The sequence below is a fragment of the Callospermophilus lateralis genome, chromosome 4 (genome assembly GCF_048772815.1).
Source record: "Callospermophilus lateralis isolate mCalLat2 chromosome 4, mCalLat2.hap1, whole genome shotgun sequence".
Taxonomy (NCBI): Eukaryota; Metazoa; Chordata; class Mammalia; order Rodentia; family Sciuridae; genus Callospermophilus; species Callospermophilus lateralis.
The window spans coordinates 89,467,249-89,487,514 of record NC_135308.1 but is presented as its reverse complement, the minus strand read 5'-3'; the positions used below and the strand labels follow the sequence as shown (position 1 = coordinate 89,487,514).

At 33.2% G+C, this 20,266-nt stretch overlaps 1 protein-coding gene across 11 annotated transcripts in view; it reads left to right on the top strand.

Moving 5' to 3' along the window:
- The window catches only part of C2cd5 (C2 calcium dependent domain containing 5), a 95,437-nt gene that overhangs the window by 44,241 nt on the left and 30,930 nt on the right, over nucleotides 1–20,266 (top strand). For all 11 annotated transcript variants that reach the window (XM_076854189.1, XM_076854197.1, XM_076854198.1 and 8 more), the window contains 4 exons: nucleotides 7,477–7,591; nucleotides 10,861–10,956; nucleotides 14,518–14,709; nucleotides 17,848–18,034. In XM_076854189.1, the coding sequence (XP_076710304.1) occupies nucleotides 7,477–7,591; nucleotides 10,861–10,956; nucleotides 14,518–14,709; nucleotides 17,848–18,034 (590 nt within the window). The remainder of the gene's footprint in view (nucleotides 1–7,476; nucleotides 7,592–10,860; nucleotides 10,957–14,517; nucleotides 14,710–17,847; nucleotides 18,035–20,266) is intronic.

The following is a 20,266-nucleotide window of genomic DNA, read 5'->3' as shown; positions in this document are numbered from 1 at the left end:
CTATTTTATGCCATATAATTTGCTAGATACTAGAAGGCAAAGGATGCCAATCCCCCTACTTTCACAAAACTCATATTCTTGGGAGGTATAAAATCATTAAATGATATATTGTGTAGTATGGTGTTATACTAGATGAAGAAGACATGATTAACTGGGTGTCAGGGGGCTTACAGAGGTGGCAATTCATGAGTTCAGATTGGAAAGATATATAGGAGACTCTCATAGATTTATATCGAAGGCAGCATATTCAGTTAATGCATACTTTGTGCAAGGCATGGTGGTGCTTGCCTCAGCTCAGGAGGCTGAGGCAGGAGGATTCTAAGTTTGAGGCCAGCCTTAGCAATTTAGTGAGGCCCTATGCAATTTAGCAAGATCCATCTCAAAATCAAAAATGAAAAGGGCTGGGTGTAGTTCAGTGTTGAAGTGCCCCTGGATTCAGTCCCCAGTACCAGAAGGGAAAAAATATATACGTTGTATGTGGTTCTAAAACTTCCAGCATTCAGCATTTCAGCCAGTACTTCTTTGATGATGTTTATGTAGTTACATCATCCTTAACTAAGTTGTTTGCCACTGAGTTAAAAATATCTTCTGTAGTTTAGCTTATTCCCCTGTCTGCTTTTTTTCCTGCTTTGCTATCTTAAGTTTGTGTTAACTACAGTAAAAGAAAATATGTTTATAGAGCAGGAAGAATTGACCCCTTCTTTTATTTATTTATTTGGGTACTGGGGATTGAACCAGGATGCTTAACCACTGAGCCACATCCCCAGCTCTTTTTATTTTTTATTTTCAGATGGAGTCTCACTAAGTTGCTGAGGGTCTCGCTAAGTCTCTGAGGCTGGCCTTGAACTTGCAATCCTCCTGTTTCAGCCTCCCAAGTCACTGGGATTGCCGGCATGCCAACCACACCTGGTGGTTCTTATGTTTTTGAGAAAGGAATGGTAAATCTTGCTGTTAGGAAGGAATACACTGTATTTACAATTCTTTCCTTCTTTCTTTTTTTCTTTCTTTCTTTCTTTCCTTCTTTTCTTCTTTCCTTCCTTCTTTCCTTCTTTCCTTCTTTTTTTCCTTCTTTCCTTCCTTCTTTCCTTCTTTTTTTCCTTCTTTCCTTCCTTCTTTCCTTCTTTTTTTCCTTCTTTCCTTCCTTCTTTCCTTCTTTCTTTCCTTCTTTCCTTCTTTCTTTCTTTCCTTCTTTCCTTCCTTCCTTCCTTCCTTCCTCAGTACTAAGGATTGAATCCAGAGGTGTTCTACCACACAGCTACATCCTCAGCCTTTTTAAGTTTTTATTTTGAAATGGCCTCACTGAGTTGCCAAAGCTGGCCTTGAACTTGCTAACCCCCTACCTTAACCTTTGGGGTAATTAGGATTATAGGCAGGTGCCCTGACTTTTGGCATATTTACAGATGTTGTTTGTGACATGCCAGAGAATTGGGAGGCTGAGGTAGAAGGATTACAAGTTCAAGGCCAGCCTGGACAACTTAGTGATACCCTGTCTCAAAATAAAAACAAAAAAGACTGGGAATGTAGGTCAGTGGTAGAGAGCCCTGGGTTAAATCCTCAAAACACAAACAGGTATCCATGGTTATATTTGCATTAGATCATTGACTATAGTCAATAAGACTAGAGATAAGGAGACAGGTGATTCACAAAAGGAGACTTAAAGGAGAGCTAACTTTATTGAGAATTTACTATGTGCCAGACACACTTCTAAGTGCTTTATAATAGCAGGTTGTTTAATTTTCAAAATGAATCTCTAAGGGAGACACTAATCCCATTTTAAAGATGATCAAAATGAAGCAGAACAGTTTCCTCAAGGTATGGACAGCTAGAAAGTGACTTGAACTGTAATGTGAACCTGAGCATCCTGGCCTCAAAACCTATACTCACAAATTAATGAAATATTGAGAATATAAAATCAACAGGACAGGTAATGAATGGAATGTGGCAAGTGAAGCAAGCTAATGTCAGTTTTCAGCTGAGAGAGAGAGAGAGATTATCCTATAATTAATTATAAGCTTTCAGTTAGCCATTGACTCTGTCCTTGGAAACACAAGTTTATTGGAAAGTTGAACTATAAAAAGTAGAGTAAATATTAATAGTCCCAGCCCATTTTTTTTTCAAATGGGCATGATCTTTTTTGCTTTAACTCTTGATAAAGACTATTTCCAGATAGTCATACATAAAATTTTTTAATGAGTGATGGTCTCAGTGTAGTTGTGGAAAATATGCTATATTCTTTTTCTGTATGGGATGTATGTCAGCTGAGAAGTGGCAAGAGAGAAATACATAATAGTTATATAATCTGGCTTGAAAATGAAATTATATATTTGAAATGCTTTTAAGCATTTAAGTCCTGAATTGGTAAAAACAAGTTGGATTTTATGAAAAACTAAATAACTTTTGTTTTGGAGAATATTTAAATAATTTTAAAGTATGTATTTGACGAATCATAGATTTTAGGACATATTATACCTAAGTTTATTTTACTATACAATAAATTTTTACTAGTGATAAGGCAAAACTTTATAATAGTTGTTTGAAATTAGAAAATTTTTTGTTAGCTATTGAAATATTTGTTTAGAAAATTCATCATATTTTGGAAGCAAAAATTTAGTTAAAAACTAAAAAAAGTATGAATATTTTCACAAAACGTTTAATTTTAACAATATTTATAGAATATGTATGTCAGTCTGCTTATCTAAATTTTTTTTCTTGTTTTTTAATTTTTAGTAAAATCTTTTTATTTAGTGAATATTTGTGGAGTGCCTGCAAGGTGAGGGAGCACTGTGTTTGGTGCTGGGGAAGGCACACTGCAAGGCAGATGTCCTCTTCACACACCTGGTCTTGGCTAATTCTTATACTATTTTCTGGTGTGTGCTTGTGTGTGTATGTGTGTGTGTGTGTGTGTGTGTGTATGTACACACATATGTGCTAGATAAATGGAGATGGGTGGTAGGTTCTCTTGCAACTTGAATTCATCTGATAATCTCAGCAATTATTCTTTTTATTTTATATTAGAGGTACTTATGAGCAGATGTGTAAAAACTAAACCTAACGTAGTTGAGCAACTTTTGATTGTCAGTATTTTAAAAAGTTTTCAGGAAGTACGTAGAGTTCAAGAATGCATAAATGTACCGATATAATATATGAGCTTTTCTATATTACCCGTAATTTTGGAATAACGAATATGTAGTTGCACTATATATAGAAACAGTGAAATTCCACAGTTGAGTAGATTACATATCAGAATTTTTTTTTTTCAAACAAGTAACAAAGACTCCAGTATAGTCCAACATGGGTTATATGCCAGCTACCATCCTAACATCCCAAATTTCTAACTAGGTCTTGATTGCTCTGTATTTGCACATGACATTTTCCATAATGAGACTCCTTTTCTTAGTCTATTACTAATCCCCACCTCGTTTGAGGTTATACCCTCTTTTAACCTAAACTCTCTTATTTCTCTTTCATTAGAAGAAATGTATCTTTCTTAAGGTTATTGATTGGAATATTACTTTCAGGTATTTGGGAATATAGCTTTTCATGCTATCCTTAATGAGATAGATTATCGTTGTATTAAAAAACCTTTACTTGATCCAACCTAAAATCTCAAAGGGATTGAGTTTAATAAAGGCACATTATGTTGAGTTTACCAGTTTTTTACCTTCTGATATACAAACTGTTAAGAATCTTTACCTGTTTCATCTACACTTCAAAAATAATATAAAATAATAAAAAGATGGCAAAATATTAAGCTGTGATCGGGCTGTAGAAAGTAATAGTAGTATAAATGAATTAATTCTGATGTTGGCCCGCATGTGCTAACATTATCCCTAAAAGAGACATCAAGGAGATACTGATTTAGAGCTCAGCTCATCCTGCAATTAAAAGGATATATTAAAAGATTTGTGATATTATCTATGAAGAGTTTAGACCCATAGAAAAAAACTTAACATAGTGTGAAATATAATTTATATAATAACTAAATTTTAATTTTTCTTAAAAGGTATCTTATAAACAATTCTATAGTTTATTGGGAGGAGCATGGTATTTAAAGTGAAGATGTGTATATATATTATTTTTTTAAAATATCTTTGAAATGTCTATTTAAGATGAGCTCACATCTCAGCTGTATATCCTTCAAATAACCAAATTGTATCCAGTTTCATATGTGGCAGGTATAGTTGCCATAAATTTTTGAGCCAAACTCTGTTTTGCCTTTATATTACTATGGTAGATTCTCAATTTTCTAACTTTGTAGGGTGAAAATTAAAACAATTCAGATTCAATAGTGTGTTTCCTATAAAAATATAGTTAGCAGTTTTTAAATTTAAAAATTCTATTATAGTAATTAAATACTGTGATGTATCTCAATTCTTATTGTTAATAAATTAGTCTTAATCATAATTACTCTTGAGGATTCTCTGGATTCTCTCTGGCCTGAGTGTAATAAAGGCTTTAAGATCAATTTCACTTTTTTTTAATATTAAATAAATTGATTAATCTTAATTTTATTATAATTAAATAACCCCTAAATTTAATAGACACAAAATTCATCCTTTGGTTCCTTGTTATAGATTATTATTGTTAATACAATTACTAATTTGTGATTAAGTGCTCCCTACTGTATGCTTGCCTTGCTTTCACCTAGAATCTAGGGCCATTACTTTCTGTAACCATTTCAGTGAGCTGCCATAGTTTTCAGTCTGTACTGTCACCTGATCCAAGCATGCGCCAAAATATCACTGTTCCTGGCTCCTGTATGCTGAATCTGCTTTGCAAACCCTTCGTTCCTTGAGCTTTTGCTTTAGCCAAAAACCAAAGTTAACAAAATATCTGGATATGGACATATACCATTTGCTTCCTTAGCTCCCATGCTGTGTAACTCTCTAGCTTTTTATTAAACTTGTAAATACTTTATTAAATACAATAATGGCATTCCCATGTGCAGTTGTGTGGCTCATGTGTCAAAATAAAGGCTGCTTGTGAATTTGTCAGAAGAATATGAATGCTCCACTTGCGTGCGCTGCATTCAGCTTTTCTGTGTTTTTTTTTTTTTTTTTTTTAATCAACCACTTACTCTTTCATGGTGTTTGGTTTAATTACCTGGTTATTATATGTGTTATACCAAGGTAAGTTTGATGTAAGGTAACTTCTGTATTCTATGTGGTTACATGTATTTCATAGGAATTATTACATATTTTTCCATTTAAATTGTTGGCCATTTCTAAATAAATATTTTTTTAACTTACAATAATAAGTAGCTTTCTCCATTTTTAAAATTAATTTTTAAAGTAATGTGGATTATTTCCTGTAAAATTTGTTTTTAAACCAGAGAAGCTACTGCATGTTACTTATGGTATAGATGTAGGCAAACCTAATGTAAGAAAATCTATTCTTTTAAAAAATACAGTATACAATTATTGGCTTTAGGAAATAATATTTTAAACGTTCCAAGTGCTTTAAAAAGTAAGTAGCAGATTCTAATAGTGAGTTTAAGGAAGTTGGGCTTTTTATTTCATGTAGTCTTTTAGGAAAACAGTTATTTTCTAAACTGAATTATACTCTATTGTTATTTGTGATGTTTTCTCAGCATCAGAAATAATTTGATAGATGAGTACAACAACTTGAGTAATTGTTTGTCTTATAAAAGATTCTCTTTTAGGAAAGGATGTTAAATGGATGTTCAGAGTGGTACACAAGCACGTATATCTTAGAAGAAAAAGCAAGTTTGAGCTTGAAAGTCTTATCTGTGCTGTTTATGTACACATTTCAGTTACGAATGTGAAGAAAAACTTTGACATGTAGTATTTGTGCAAAATAGGGCCTCCTAATTGTTTCACACATTTCTTAATTTCATAGTATTGAGTGCTAACAGATTGTAGTCTTTTCTATTTCTCTTCCTTCTTTATTTTATCTTGTACTTTGATCTTTCCTCAGTTTCCTGAAGTCTGTATTCTTTCTTTTCTTCTGAAAGAAAGTTTTAGAGTAGCTCTGTCTTGGATCCAAAACTTAAATTCAAGAACTGGCTGGCATAATTTTTAGTTCTGGCTTTTATCTCCTCATTTCTACCTTTTGCTGCTCTCCTCCCTGTGGAGGAAACAATCACTTCATAGGAATGTGACCTATAACAAGCTTCCTAATCTTTTTTACTTTGCTGTCTTCACTATTTTAATAGTGAGTATAATTCCACTTACTCTACTTATTTTGAAATGGATATATACTGCAATTTAAAAATAGAAAGTGGTGTTGGATTGTTTGGTTTTCGGTTTTAATAGTTCTTTTTCTATGGAAACTTTACAATAAGAGCTTAGCACCCTATTTAAAGTTGATTAAGTTTTCAAATTGTTCCCAGATGGGAATAGGCTACAAAAAGAAACAAATCAGGATATGCTAATTATAGACTGTTGAGTTCTGTTTTTAACATCTTTGCTGGTAAAAACTTAACTCTAATTTGCAGCTGCTGTTCACCAGTAGTTTGCAGCTAAATGCAAGTGATTAGGAAGTATGTGTGACAGCTATTACTTTTAAAATGCTCCATTGCAAGCAATATTGGACTTCCCTGTGGCAATAAAATATAATTCTGCTAGTCTAAGCTTTTCTTGTCTTTTTTTTTTTTTTTTTTCCAGTGCCAGGAATTGAACCCAGGCCTTCCGCATGCTAGGCAAGCACTTTACCACTGAGCATACAGCCTCAGACGTAAAGAGCCATATAAAAGTTTATTATGTTCAATTTGAAATTTGTCCTTCTATACATTAGCCAAATATATATATAATCTTTTAGATGTATTTGCTTTCTTTTTTTATTGACCTATCCCCTTATTTCATGTCACTTGATCTAGCACCCACATCTCTGTAGAAGGATGGCTGCACATAGCTTTCTCTCTCTCTCCCCCTTTTTTTAAAAATATTATTTTAGTTGTAGATGGACACAATAACTTTATTTTTATGTGGTGCTGAGGATCGAAACTAGTGCCTCACATGTGCGAGTCGGGCGCTCTACCACTGAGCTACAGACCCAGCACAACTTTTTTTCTTTAAACATTGACAAGTCTTTGTATTTGAAAAAACCCAGACTATAGTGGATTATAAAAAAAAAAAAAGAAATGAAATCAGAATTTTTATTAACTTTATGGATGTGACACATAAGTCACACAGGTGAGACATAGGGTATTATCTTGGTGAAGGTTAGAATCTGGAAACTCTAGATCTACATTTTAAGTTGTATCTAATAAAATACATGCCTATAGGTGTCCCTTAAAGTAATAAAGCAAACAGCTGAGTGGTTTGCTTTCTAGCAACCAATTTAAAAATATTAAATCTTATGCTTTTTGAGAAGTAGCATTTTAAAGATGTTAAGTTTAAAAATGTTGTAGAGCAGTACTTCTTTATCTCAAATAGTATGTTTATTTTCAACATTGCTTATTCATAAAGACAATGTGCTGTTGAGTAGTGAACTGATTTAAAATTTATTTTTCAGATGAACCAGAAACTCGAGACGCATGGTGGGCAGAAATCAGACAAGAAATAAAATCACATGCTAAAGCCTTAGGCTGTCATGCTGTAGTGGGCTACAGTGAGTCAACCAGCATCTGGTAAATGATGACAACAACTTGGCTTTTTAGACACTGGAATCTAGTTTGTCATGTGAATGGAGAAAAAGCTTTATGCAGATGTAAAGCAAAGAATAGGAGGGTCAAGAGCTTGGGCCTTGGGATGCTTTGGGCCACATTTAATGTGCTATCTTTCCCACTTAATCACTGTGAAGCTTAGGGAACATTGCTCAACTCCTCTGAGAGCTTCAGTTTATTCATTAAAATGGAGAAAACAAAACCTGTCCAATTAAAGTCCTTCAGGGAGTAAATGAGAATATTATACTGGCATATAGCAAGTATAAACACTATTTTACTACAGTTCATGAGTTTGTAGACTTTTTCCTTACACTGAAATATTTGGAACTCTTGATCTTTTATAAATGAATTAGCAAGTGTCTTAAAAGTTTGTAAACTTATTCTACCTCCATTAACTAACTGGAATATAACTTTATTCTGCTAACAAATCATCCTTTCTAACTCTTCCAAGGTAGGAAGGGGCTTCCATATCCTCAGTTCTCAGCTCCTTTTTCTCTTTCATTTGAACAGCTTGCCCTCTTTTAAAATCAGAGCCATTTTACTGTTCACAGCCCTACCTCCAAACATTCTTCTGCTTTTCATTACTTGTCTTCTATTTCTTCCAGTTACATATTCTTTCTAGTTGCCTGGATTGAAGCTTCTCATGCCAGAGTCCTTTATTGCCATTTGACTTTCAACCGTACTTCAGACCTCATTATCTCTCTCCCCTACCCCAGTGCTGGGGATAGAATGCAGGGGCACTACCATTGGGCTACATCCCCAATCCTTTTAATTTTTTATTTTGAAATAGGATTTCAAATAAGTTGTCCAGGCTGGCCTCAAACTTGCTATCCTCTTGCCTCAATCTTCTGAGTGGTTGGGTTATTGCCTCTTAAAACTATTTCATTAAAAAAATTTGAAATTCTAAAATTTTACTCTCAGATAATAATATTTTCCCACCAACTCATTTGCTCATTTATACCTCATTTCTTTTTACCTGTATTAAGTATTTTCTCATTTTCTTTCCTCAGTTCTAACTTGATTTGCTGTTTTTGCCATCCTTGAACCTTATTTTTAGCCTCTTCAAAATTTATGATTAAAATTTATTCTGCTAAATCATCAAAGGATGATTTGTTAGCAGAATAAAGTTACATTCCAGTTAGTAAACGGAGGTAGAATAAGTTTACAAACTTTGAAGACACTTGGTAATTCATTTATAAAAGATCAAGAGTTCTAAATATTTCAGTGTAAGGAGTCTGCAAAGTCATGAACTGTATACTTGCTATGTGCCAGTATAATACTCTCATTTACTCCCTGAAGGACTTTTATTGGATAGGTTTTGTTTTCTCCATTTTAATGAATAAGTTGAAGCTCTCAGAGGAGTTTATCAATGTTCCCTAAAATTTATGAAAAATTTATGATTATGTCAGCTAGAAGCTGTTTTACTTTCCTATTTTCCATCTTCTATTCTTGGATAATTCTTTTTCTTTTTTCTTTCATCTTTTTTTTTTTTAAGAATTTAACCTTTATTTTATTGTTTTTACGTGGTGCTGAGAATCAAACCCAGGGTCTCACTCATGCTAGGCAAGCACTTTACTCCTGAGCTACAAACCCGGGCCCTCTTGGATAATTCTTAATGCCAGATTCTCTGCTCTTGTGGCTATCATTATTTTAGAGAAAAATAAATGTAGTAAATGTGAGTACTATGGGGCCATGCTATTCACTCTTTGGTGATCCTTTTCTTTTCTGTAGCAGACTATGTATTATATATTTGAACTATTCTATTCCTGTTGTAGCTATTCTACTCTAGGTAATTACTAGCTTTGTAATGCTTGTTTTGCTTTAATCTCTGACAGATGGTCTTACCTCATTCATGGGCTTTCAGGTTCAAGTGATATCAAGTGATATGATTTTAAAAGACATAGTTCTTACCATCAGATTTACATTTCCTCCTGGAGAATTGTGACATGTATAATCCATTTTATGATTTGAGATTTACCAGTACACTTCAAGATCCCAGAGGGCTGAAAATCAAAAGGAGGATAGACATAAAGTATTAATGATGTAACTATTGCTTGAACTTAATCTTGAGAGATGAATATGCATTATGTAAATAAAGAGAAAAGTCACAGGGCATGTTCAAAGCTAAAGATATAGCAAATGAAGAATGCCAAAGGGTATGGCATGGCTGAAGATAGGTCACAGGTGCCTGAATCTAAGTATTAGGCCATTGAATTAAGGAGGTATCACAGGTGCAAGAGTCTTTTATATATCAGTCTAGTGAATTTACTTAGAAGTTCAAATTCATCTGCCAGAAATTCCCTTTTTTCCCCCCTAGACCTTAAAAACAAAAAATCTTTGTATTTATATACTATCTTGACTATTTTTTTCTGTTCTAACCCATCCTGTTTAGTGTTCTATATTAAACTCTTTGAGGTGCACTCTGCTTTGGAACCTCTTGACTCAGAACCTTTGCAAGCTCAGGTTATTCGTTCTGAAATTGCCAGTGCCCTTGTACCTTTTGTGCCTTGCATTCTTGTACTCACTCATGTTTCACATGACTATTTCTTTTGTATGTTTCTATGCTTCTGTTCCATTTACTCCTTGTTTCTACATTTTGTCCCTGGGCTGCTACTTGTCTTATTTGTTTTGGGTGATAGCCTTCAGTAGTTATGTTGATTTGTTTTATTATTTTAGCTTTCAAAACAGATGATATATAAAGAATTTTAAAAATTATTTTAAAATCAATTTTCTATCATATATTTTGGTCTATATTAAGCTCCATTTAGTATATTTTGAATAATATCTTAGGCACCTTTATAATCGTTCAGATTCAGAGTAAGCTATGGCAATATAGGTATTTACATAGTTATACTTTTAGAATAGTTTTAATAAAACTTTATATGCATTAAGAAAGTAATATAATGTAGTGGATTATTATTGGATCCAACAATGTTGTATGTTACTGCTTACAGTTTGAAACATTTAAATCTTCCAGGTAGCTATTGTTATTAATATTATGCTTTACCTTTTTTTTCAATTTTTAATTTGTAGAGAATTCTTGCCCTCTCCATTTTAATAAAGTTACTTCCATTTTATATCCCAGATTTAGAAGGTAAATCCTGTGGTATTATTCAATATTTAGTAAAGTCTAACTTGAATTTATCACTCTTGTAATAATTTTGCTATTTAGCATTTTCCAAAGTTATATTGCCTGAAAATATTCACTTGTTTGTATTTTTCCTGTTTTACAGTGAAGAGGTCTGTATTTTATCAGCATCTGGCACAGCGGCTGTTCTGAACCCTCGATTTCTGCAGGATGGCACCGTGGAGGGCTGTTTGGAACAGAGGTTGTCATGGCAGCCTGCCTTATTTTCTGTAATGGCAGAGAAGGGAGAAGTTGTCTCCTTTTTTTCCCCTCAGAACCAGAATAGTTGTCTATTAGGGTGGTTTACAGTGGTACAGTATAGAAATTGGGACGTGGCACTTTACTGATGTTTAACTAATCTTTGGTAACAGGTAAGTATGGGGTTCAGCACTATATTACACACATTATTTCTGTCACAATAAGTAACACGTGTGACTATAGTTTTAGTCCACTCTTGCTTTGCTGTGACCAGTACACCTGATGAGAACAGTGTAGAGGAGGAAAAGTTTATTTTGACTCAGGGTTTCAGAGATTCAGTCCATGGTTGGCAGAGTCCATACCTCAGAGTTGGAGGGGAGTGGCAGAGGAAAGCGGTATAGAACATGTTAATATCAGAAAGCAGACAGAGAACTGCACTCATCAAGGACAAATTCGAAACCCCAAAGGCATGTCTCCAGTGACTTACTTTCATACCCTGCCTGTCTACAGATACCACCTTGTTAATCCATATCAGTGGAATAATCCACTAATCGATTAGTTTATAACTCTCAAATCTAATTGTTTCACCTCTGAGCATTCTTGCATTGTCTCATACATGAGCTTTTGGAGGATAGGACATATCTAAACCATAGCAACTACCAATTGAGGAATTTTTTGACTTTGTTATAATATACAGATTATTTTATTTGACTTTGCCTTTCGTTCCCCCTTATGCCTCCTTCAAAAACAAAAAAGAGGCCATGAAATAAGATTCAAAAAAAAAGTTCTTATTTCACAAAAATAATCAAATCACTATACTATATAAAATTACAGATAAAAACTTCATGGAAAGTGACTGTAGTATTTATAAAACAGAAAGTAAAAGTATTAGGTAAAATAAACTTTGTGACTGACTTAATTATTTAGTCCCTTTGAACTTTTGTTACTGTAAATGTGAAAATGTTATTCATAAACAGACAAAACCATCAATTGTATATATAAACATTCTTTTTTTTAAGCATATACATGCACATAAGCCATTGGTTTGATATCAGAGTCTACCTGAATAAAATTTATTTTAATTATGCTTTATGATACAATGTTGCATGCTTGCTTTCTTCCCCAGTATTAATATATTAGTTATAAATTAAGTAAGGAAATTAAAATAATTCTATATTTGGTCAAATTTAGTATAAATTGGCAAATCTGAATATTACAAATATATTTTAGCTCTAGTCAAAAGAGAACCTTGGTAAGTTCTTCTTTTGTCAATATTTAAATGGATGTTGGCTATTCTGTATTTCAGAACCTCAAAAGTTATAAATAGGTCAATTTTAAAGTGTGTTAAACAATTATAATATTCTGTTGAATATTATAATTCTGTTAATTTTCTCACTCCTGAAATATGGTTCTTAACGCTTCAGTAGATTTAATTCCTTTTTTTTTTTAATATTCTTTTTAGTTGTTGATAGACCTTTATTTTATTTATTAACATGTGGTGCTGAGAATCGAACCCAGTGCCTCATTCATGCCAGGCAAGTGTGCTAACAATGAGCCCAAGCCCCAGCCCAGATTTGTATGTGATTCATGCTGGGGATTGAACTCGGGGTCTAAAATATGCTAGGCAAACTACATTCAGCTACCACTGAGTTACATACCCACCCCGCTAGATTTAATTCTTAAGTAGGTAGAAGCCTATTTTAATAAATTATTTTTCCCATTTTTGGATTTTTCTGTTTTGTGGCTTAGGTATGTGTAGTAAATTTTCTAATATGTTAGTCCAGGACAACAGATGCCATCCCTAGTTGTGAACAAAAAAACTTATCTTTTTTCCTGCTATAAAATTATCAGTGCTTTCGCTGAGTTTGATTCTTAGCACCACATAAAATAAATAAATAAAGGTCTATCAACAAGTAAAAAAAAATCATCAGTGCTTTCTAAAAATTTTTTTTTCAAAGAATGTAGAATAAAAGGCAAATTTCAAATGCTTTCGGAAATTTTCATGCTTTTATTCTTATCCCTTATAATGATATATCACTTATGTTCAAATTTGTGTGAAGTGTTTAGTTAAACCTTGTTATGGTTTACCCCTTCCTAACATGGACTTTGGGTTCACGCTGAAATTCAAATATGAGGTCTGCTACTTTGTGTTAAGTGTGACTTAGCAAGTTAATTTTCTGGGTTGATTTCAAATTAAGAACTAGTATTAGTTATTATTAGCATAGTTAGTTATTATTAGTATTATTTTTAGTATTATTTTTATACTATTATTAGTATAGTTAGGAACTAGTATTTGCTGCTGTTTGCTAGGTATTACATTGAGTTTGGGATATATGTTTAGCTGTAGTTTTCTTATTTGTCAAAAACACCCACAAACATTTCTAGGTAGGTATTACATTTTCATAGAGGAGGCTCTGAGACGTTAAGTAACTTATTCAAGGTCATACAGTTCACTCAGATCTGTCTTGACTTCCCTCATATTTCTAACATATGAAATGCTGTTTCTACAGTAGAATAATAATAACAACTAGGAGTAATGTAATGTGATTTACAGGGTTATTATGAAAATTCAATGAAAAAATGTATATAAGAAATCTATAGATTGCCTGTCTTCTAGTTTATATAGTGTGAGTTTTCCTTCTCCCCTTTTTAAATTTGTCTGCTTGCCATATTTAATCTAGTAGGCTGCCTTAGGTTAGAGAGATCTAGACACATCTTTCCAGAGCTCTAGAAGATATGGCTGTTGGAAAGTTTGGGGTTCTCTGAGGAGCTTCACACTGTTTCAGTTCTTGTCTTGATTTTCTCAAATTTAGTGACTGAAAACATGTATCATTATTTTAAAATGAATTCACAAATAGGCATTTTACAGTGAATGGGGAGGAGTAGATGGTTTGCTTGTGGCTTTTTATAATATGTATGTCATTTATGACATTGGCATTTGGTTTGTCAGTGTTAGAATTTGGTCATTGGAAATTAGAAGTCTTAGGGAGTATACCTATTTTTAACTTACCTGCATTTTGTAAATGTATTTGTTTTTATGTTAATGTTTTCGAATTAACTACTACATAAAAACATTAATATAAAATAAATGCATTTACAAATAAAAACAGGTATTTTTTTAAAACAACTTAATTAATAAGTAAGTTAATTGTAAAATGTTCTTTTTCCCTAAGAAATTTTTTTGTGCTTACTTTTGTCAGTTAGTAGGAAAATGTCACCTTTAGTGTCCATCCATCTGTTTTTATATAGTATCTTTGGAACAATGGTAAGCTGATGAGTCATCAAAGTTGGTACAAGATGGTTTTTTATTTTAAAGCTACTCTCATAGAAACAATGTACAGATCTGATTTTATGGTTGTTTGTAATTCTTACCAGTCAAAGTGGTACTCTTACTCCTGTGGTAAAAGTTATATAGTTTGTATAGAAGTACTAAGTATGTAATATTTGTTTCTGAAAAAATATCATAGGTTTTCAAGAATGTCTTGTTTATTTTTGGTGTGTGTGCTGAGAACTGAAAAATTCTTTCTTTCTTTCTTTCTTCATTTTTCTTAATGTATTTATATAGGCTTGAAGAAAATTTGCCTGCAGGCTGTGGATTTTGCCATATACCATATGATGAACTGAATATGCCATTTCCAGCTCATCTCACATACTGCTATAGTTGCAGGAAACAAAAAGTTCCTGATGTTCTCTTTACAACTATAGACCTCCCAATAGATGCAATAGTTATTGGAAAAGGTTGTCTTATTCAAGCAAGGTGTGTTTGTAAATACAGTATTTGTGTTCCCTAAAAAAATTATCAGGCATGGAGTTATAAATATTTATTGTTTCCTACCTATTTGATCCTGGATAGGCTGTGAAGTTCTACTGGAACCTTGTATTTTATTCCATGTACTTTAGGTGGAAAAATATATCTGTATAAAACTCAAATAAGTTTATGTGCAGAAAGAGTTTTTAAATATTTAAATGCTGTACAAATGTTCATCATGGTTATTATTAACCTCTTTATAGGCTAGGGATATTACTAGCATAGATTGCTTAAATGACATTATATATATATGTTTTAGTTAGCTTTTTTGCCATAGTGACCAAAAGACCTGTCAAAAACAATTTTAGAGGAGGAAAAGTGTATTTGGGGCTCATATTTTCAGAGATTTTAGTCCATAGAAGGCTGACTTTACTATTCTTGAACCAAGATGAAGTTGGACATCCTGGTGGAAGTGCATGAAGGAGGAAAACAACTCAGGACATGACAACCAGGAAGCATGGAGAACTGGGACAAAATATAAACCCAAAGACAGGGACTGGGGATATGGCTTAGTTGGTAGAGTGCTTTCCTTGCATGCACAAGGCCCTGGCTTCAATCCCCAGCACCACAAAAAACAAAACAAAACAAAAATCCAAAGACAGGCCCCCAGTGACCAATCTCCTCCAGCAACATCCTACCTGCCTATAGCCACCGCCCCATTAATCCAATCAGTGAATTAATTTCACTGATTAGGTTTAGCTCTCATGACCTAATGGTTTCACCTCTGAAAATTCTTGCATTGTCTAATTCTTGAGCATTTGGGGGATACCTTATATCTAAACCATAACAATGTATATTGTGAAAATTGACCTTTTCTTTCAAAAAACAGTACTATGTGGTGTTTCTTTTACTGCTTCACTTAACTGTTGAGAGTTTCTTCAAAAAATGCACTAGAGTAGGACATTCTAAATTGTGACACACAGCAAACAGCTGTAACTGTCTAGGTTCTCACCAACTGCAAGGTTACCAAGTCCTTTGGACATTTCTTCCTCATCTTGTTTGACATCTCACCAGTTAGTGACACAGTTGGTCATTTTCTCCTTTTTGAAATTTCTCTTACTTAACAATGTCACACCTTCTGTTTTTTCCTACCTCTCTATGTGGCCTTTAGTGTCTTTGATTACTCCTCATTTTGTGATTTTTGGAAGCGATGGGTTTGGACCCTCTGTCAATTTGTAAATCTATATGCTATCTATATGTCCATGACTCCTAAATTTATAACTCTAAATAACATACTTCTGTTCTTCAGATTCATATACCTGTCTACTTCACATCCTGTTTTGATATATCACAGACATCTCGTGCTTGTTTCAAGTAGAACTGCTGATTTTCTTATCATCTTTCACATTGTTTCTTTTCTTTTTTTAAAAAAAATGTTTATTTTTTAGTTGTAGTTGGACAAAATACCTTTATTTTATTTATTTATTTTTATGTGGTACTGAGGATTTAACCTAGTGCTAGGCGAGAGCTCTATTGCTGAGCCACAACCCCAGCCCAGATTGGTCTTTTCTTTTTGAATAAAAACAAAACAAAACAAAACAAAAATGACTACCTTTCTCTACCCAATTCTTCATGCCAAATTTGGTCTTTGATATTGTCCTCTTTCTCAACCTCTCTCTATCAAATTCATTACAAAGTCATGTTGAATTTTCTTCTGAAATATATTTCTAAGTAATTCTTTTAATGCATCTATTGGTGATGAACCATCTCTTTTATTTGTCTGAAAAATGTGTTTACTTTTATATTTAAAACATATTTGGGGTTGACAGTTATTTCCTTTCAGTTCATTAAAGTTAGTTTTTTAAAAAAATATAATTTTTAGTTGTTGATGGGCCTTTAATTAATTTATTTATATGTGGTGCTGAGAATTGAACCCAGTGCCTCACACATGTGAGACAAGTGCTTTACCACTGAGCCATAATCCCAGCCCTGAAGATAGCTTTTTATTACTGCCTTTTAGCTTTTATTGCTACTGTTGAGAAATAATATATTAGTCTGTTGTCCTTTTGAAGGTAGACTTTCTGGTCTAAAATAGATGCTTTTATATTTTAAAAAAAATTTTAAAATGTTTTTGAATTATATATGACAGCAGAATGCAGTTAAATCCATGTTACACAAATAGAGCATAATTTTTCATGTCTCTGGTTGAACACAAAGTAGAGTCACACCATTCGTGTTTTCATACATGTACTTAGGGTAATGATATCAGTCTCATTCCACTGTCTTTTCTACCCCCATGCCCTGCCTTCCCCTCTGCCCTATCTAAAGGTCGTTTGTTCTTCCCATGCTCCCCCGCTCCATCCCCATTATGAATCAGCATCCTTATATCAGAGAAGACATTCGGCATTTGTTTTTTTGGATTCGCTTACTTCACTTAGCATTATATTCTCCAACTCCATCGATTTATCTGAAGTTGCCATGATTTTATTTATTTTTAATGCTGAGTAATATCCCATTGTGTATATACCTACCACATTTTCTTTATCTACTTTTGTGTTCTTTTAATGAGTAAAATAATTTTTTTCCCTTTGCTTGTCATTTGTCGTATGATCATTGGCAGTTTGGAATGTTAGATTTTAAATTATAGTGTCTAGTGATTTGATCAATATTATTTCATTTAAACATTTTGAAATTTTTTATTTTTGTTTTCTTGGTGATGCTGGGGATTGAACCCAAGACCTGTGCATGTGAGGCAAGCACTCTACCAACTGAGCTATGTCCTCAGACTGAATATTTTTATTTCTGTTTATTGAAATAAGACTTAAGGTAAATTTTACAGTTGTAGATGGACAAAATGCCTTTATTTTGTTTGTTTATTTTTAAGTGTGATGAGGAGCGAACCCACTGCTTCACACATGCTAGGCAGGTGCTCTACCACTGAGCTAAAACCCATCCTGAAATAAGACTTACAGTGAGTTTACATAGTAATAAAAATGGCAGAAAATATTATTGATGTAACTTAATAAGCCAATTTGTAACAAATAAATGTTTTATTAAGTACACTTTTAGAAAGTTTTTCAACTTTTTGACATTTCTTAAGATAATATCAAGAATACTGTCCACCGACTGAATTATTCTTCTTTACAGGTTATGTCGCTTAAAAAAGAAAGCACAAGCAGAAGCAAATGCTACAGCTATCAGTAATCTCTTGCCATTTATGGAATATGAAGTACATACTCAGCTAATGAATAAACTAAAACTCAAAGGAATGAATGCTTTGTTTGGACTAAGAATCCAGATCACAGTGGGTGAAAATATGTTGATGGGCTTAGCAGTAAGTTTAGAAACTTTTGGTTTTATGATTTCTATTGTTGTAGTAGATTCTGTTTTATGGGAGTCAGTCTTTTAAAAAGACTTAGTTGAAGAAACTAACATCAAGACCTGCAATGGTTGGGGTGTTTTTAGGTAGGGAAGACTCTGGTTGTAGGTTTTCACATATTTTAAAGGGACTGTAACCATAACCATAGTAGTTAAATATCTAAAATTTATCATTTTTAACTTATTAGTAAGTTGACCACTATGGATCCAGATTTTATTATTGTTTACAAATTACTGAAACAGGGTTTTTACCTCTTGGCACTGTTGACATTTGTGCAGGGTGACTCCTTGTTTCTGGGTGCTGTCTTCTTTATTGTAGATGTTAAGCACCATACCCACTGTATACTAATGCACCCTTCTAGTTCTGATAACCAAACATGTTTGCAGACATTGCTAAATGTTTTCCTGCCTACTGTTAGAGAAGTAAGCTTTATCATAAACTTGTACCTATGGCTAACAGTGGAATGTGTAATAAAATATTTGTATGTGTATCTTTTTTTCTCCATGCAGGGGATTGAACTCAGGGCCTTGCATATTCTAGGCAAACTCTGTACCACTGAACTATGCTCCAGCCTTTTAACTTTTTATTTTGGGATAGAGTTTTGATAAGTTGCCCAGGCTGGTCTCAAACTTGTGATCTTCCTGCCTCACTTTCCAAGTAGCTAAGGCTACAGGCGTGCACCATCATGCCTGGCAAAATGTGTGTTCTTAAGTGCCAGTAAAATGTGAGACTGGTTAAAACTCTGTTTCCACTTCATGTTCCCCTTGTTTTGTGAGAAAATGAGTTCTGTCTGGAAAGATATCAATGGAGAAAGTTAGTGCTACTTTCGTAAATAGCAAAGGACCCAGAGAAGTAGGTGTTTGCAAAACATAATGATCATAGGAATCTAATCAGTATTTTTGGAAATTCTTTTGTTTTCTAGATACTTTGCTAGTCAGGATTTTTGTCTGTGTCACTGGCAATTTTCAAATTTGAATTCTCTTGGCATCTTTCTAAGACATGTGTAGATGTTTAATTTTAAGAAATTTATGGAACTTGGAATTTTTTTTAGTATATCTTTTTTTATTTTGTAGATAAAATGCCAAATTGCTTACTATTTCATGTGTCTTTTCTATAAGAGCAAATATATAAATTTTTGTATGTAGGGGAGAATTGTTTTATAATATATAATTGTTTTATAATAAATGTACTTATTAGGTATCATAATTTTTTTAGCAATAGAAATTTGTAATAATGAAGCTAATCTGGTTTACATTAAGATACTTGATGTTTAGAGTAACTAGAGAAAAATGTTTAATTCAGAGGTCTAAAAATTTGCATGCTTGGCAAGACTGTAACATAAATAAGTAATTTGGGCTGAATACAAGACTAGCAATTGATGAATACCTATGGGAACTAAGAACTGGAATCAAATTTGAAGGTTTAAAGACTAATTTACTAACTAAACCAAACATTTCTGATGGTTGAGTCCTACGGAACCAGTTTATGTCCCTGGTATAATTTTAAGTTTGACTCAAATACTGATTTTCTGGTTTCATACTCAAGTTTTCCTTCTTGATCACTAAGTGACATTACAGCTATTTGATATTTTGTTATTTGTGCCATTTTATATTTTCTCTACTTAAATCTCAAGATCTCAAGAGTAGCTTCTATAATAGCTAATACTGTCATGAGTGTCTGCTAGGTGTCTGGTCCTGCCTGTGCTAGACTAGAAGGAATGTAATACTGTCTTCATTTTATGAGAGAAAAGTACAAATGTTATTATAGGTTGAGACTACAAAGTGTTATGATTATGTGTGCTGGAACTGGACTGCAAACAGCCCAGTACTCAACCATTCAAGGCCATTGCCTCATTAATGAATAGAGCTAAGAAAGTTGCTGTGCTACAGCTTCATGTAGCATAGCAGAGGTTCTGCAGTTGAGCATCAGACACTGGGTTATGGGTGTGGTGATGGATGCCAGTGAACAAATCAATAAAGAGCACTCCTGAGATCAGTTTGGTCTGCTCAGACTTCATTGTAGGCTGCCATGCCCCTTTTAGGGTGGATTTTGACAGAATTGTCAATTGATTAGTTAAAAATTAATTAAAAATTCAAAATATATAAATATTCAAAGTCAAAAGAATTATCTTCTCTTTTCCATTCTGCCTCTTCGATTTTAACAATTTGCTGTTTATACTTCTTATTT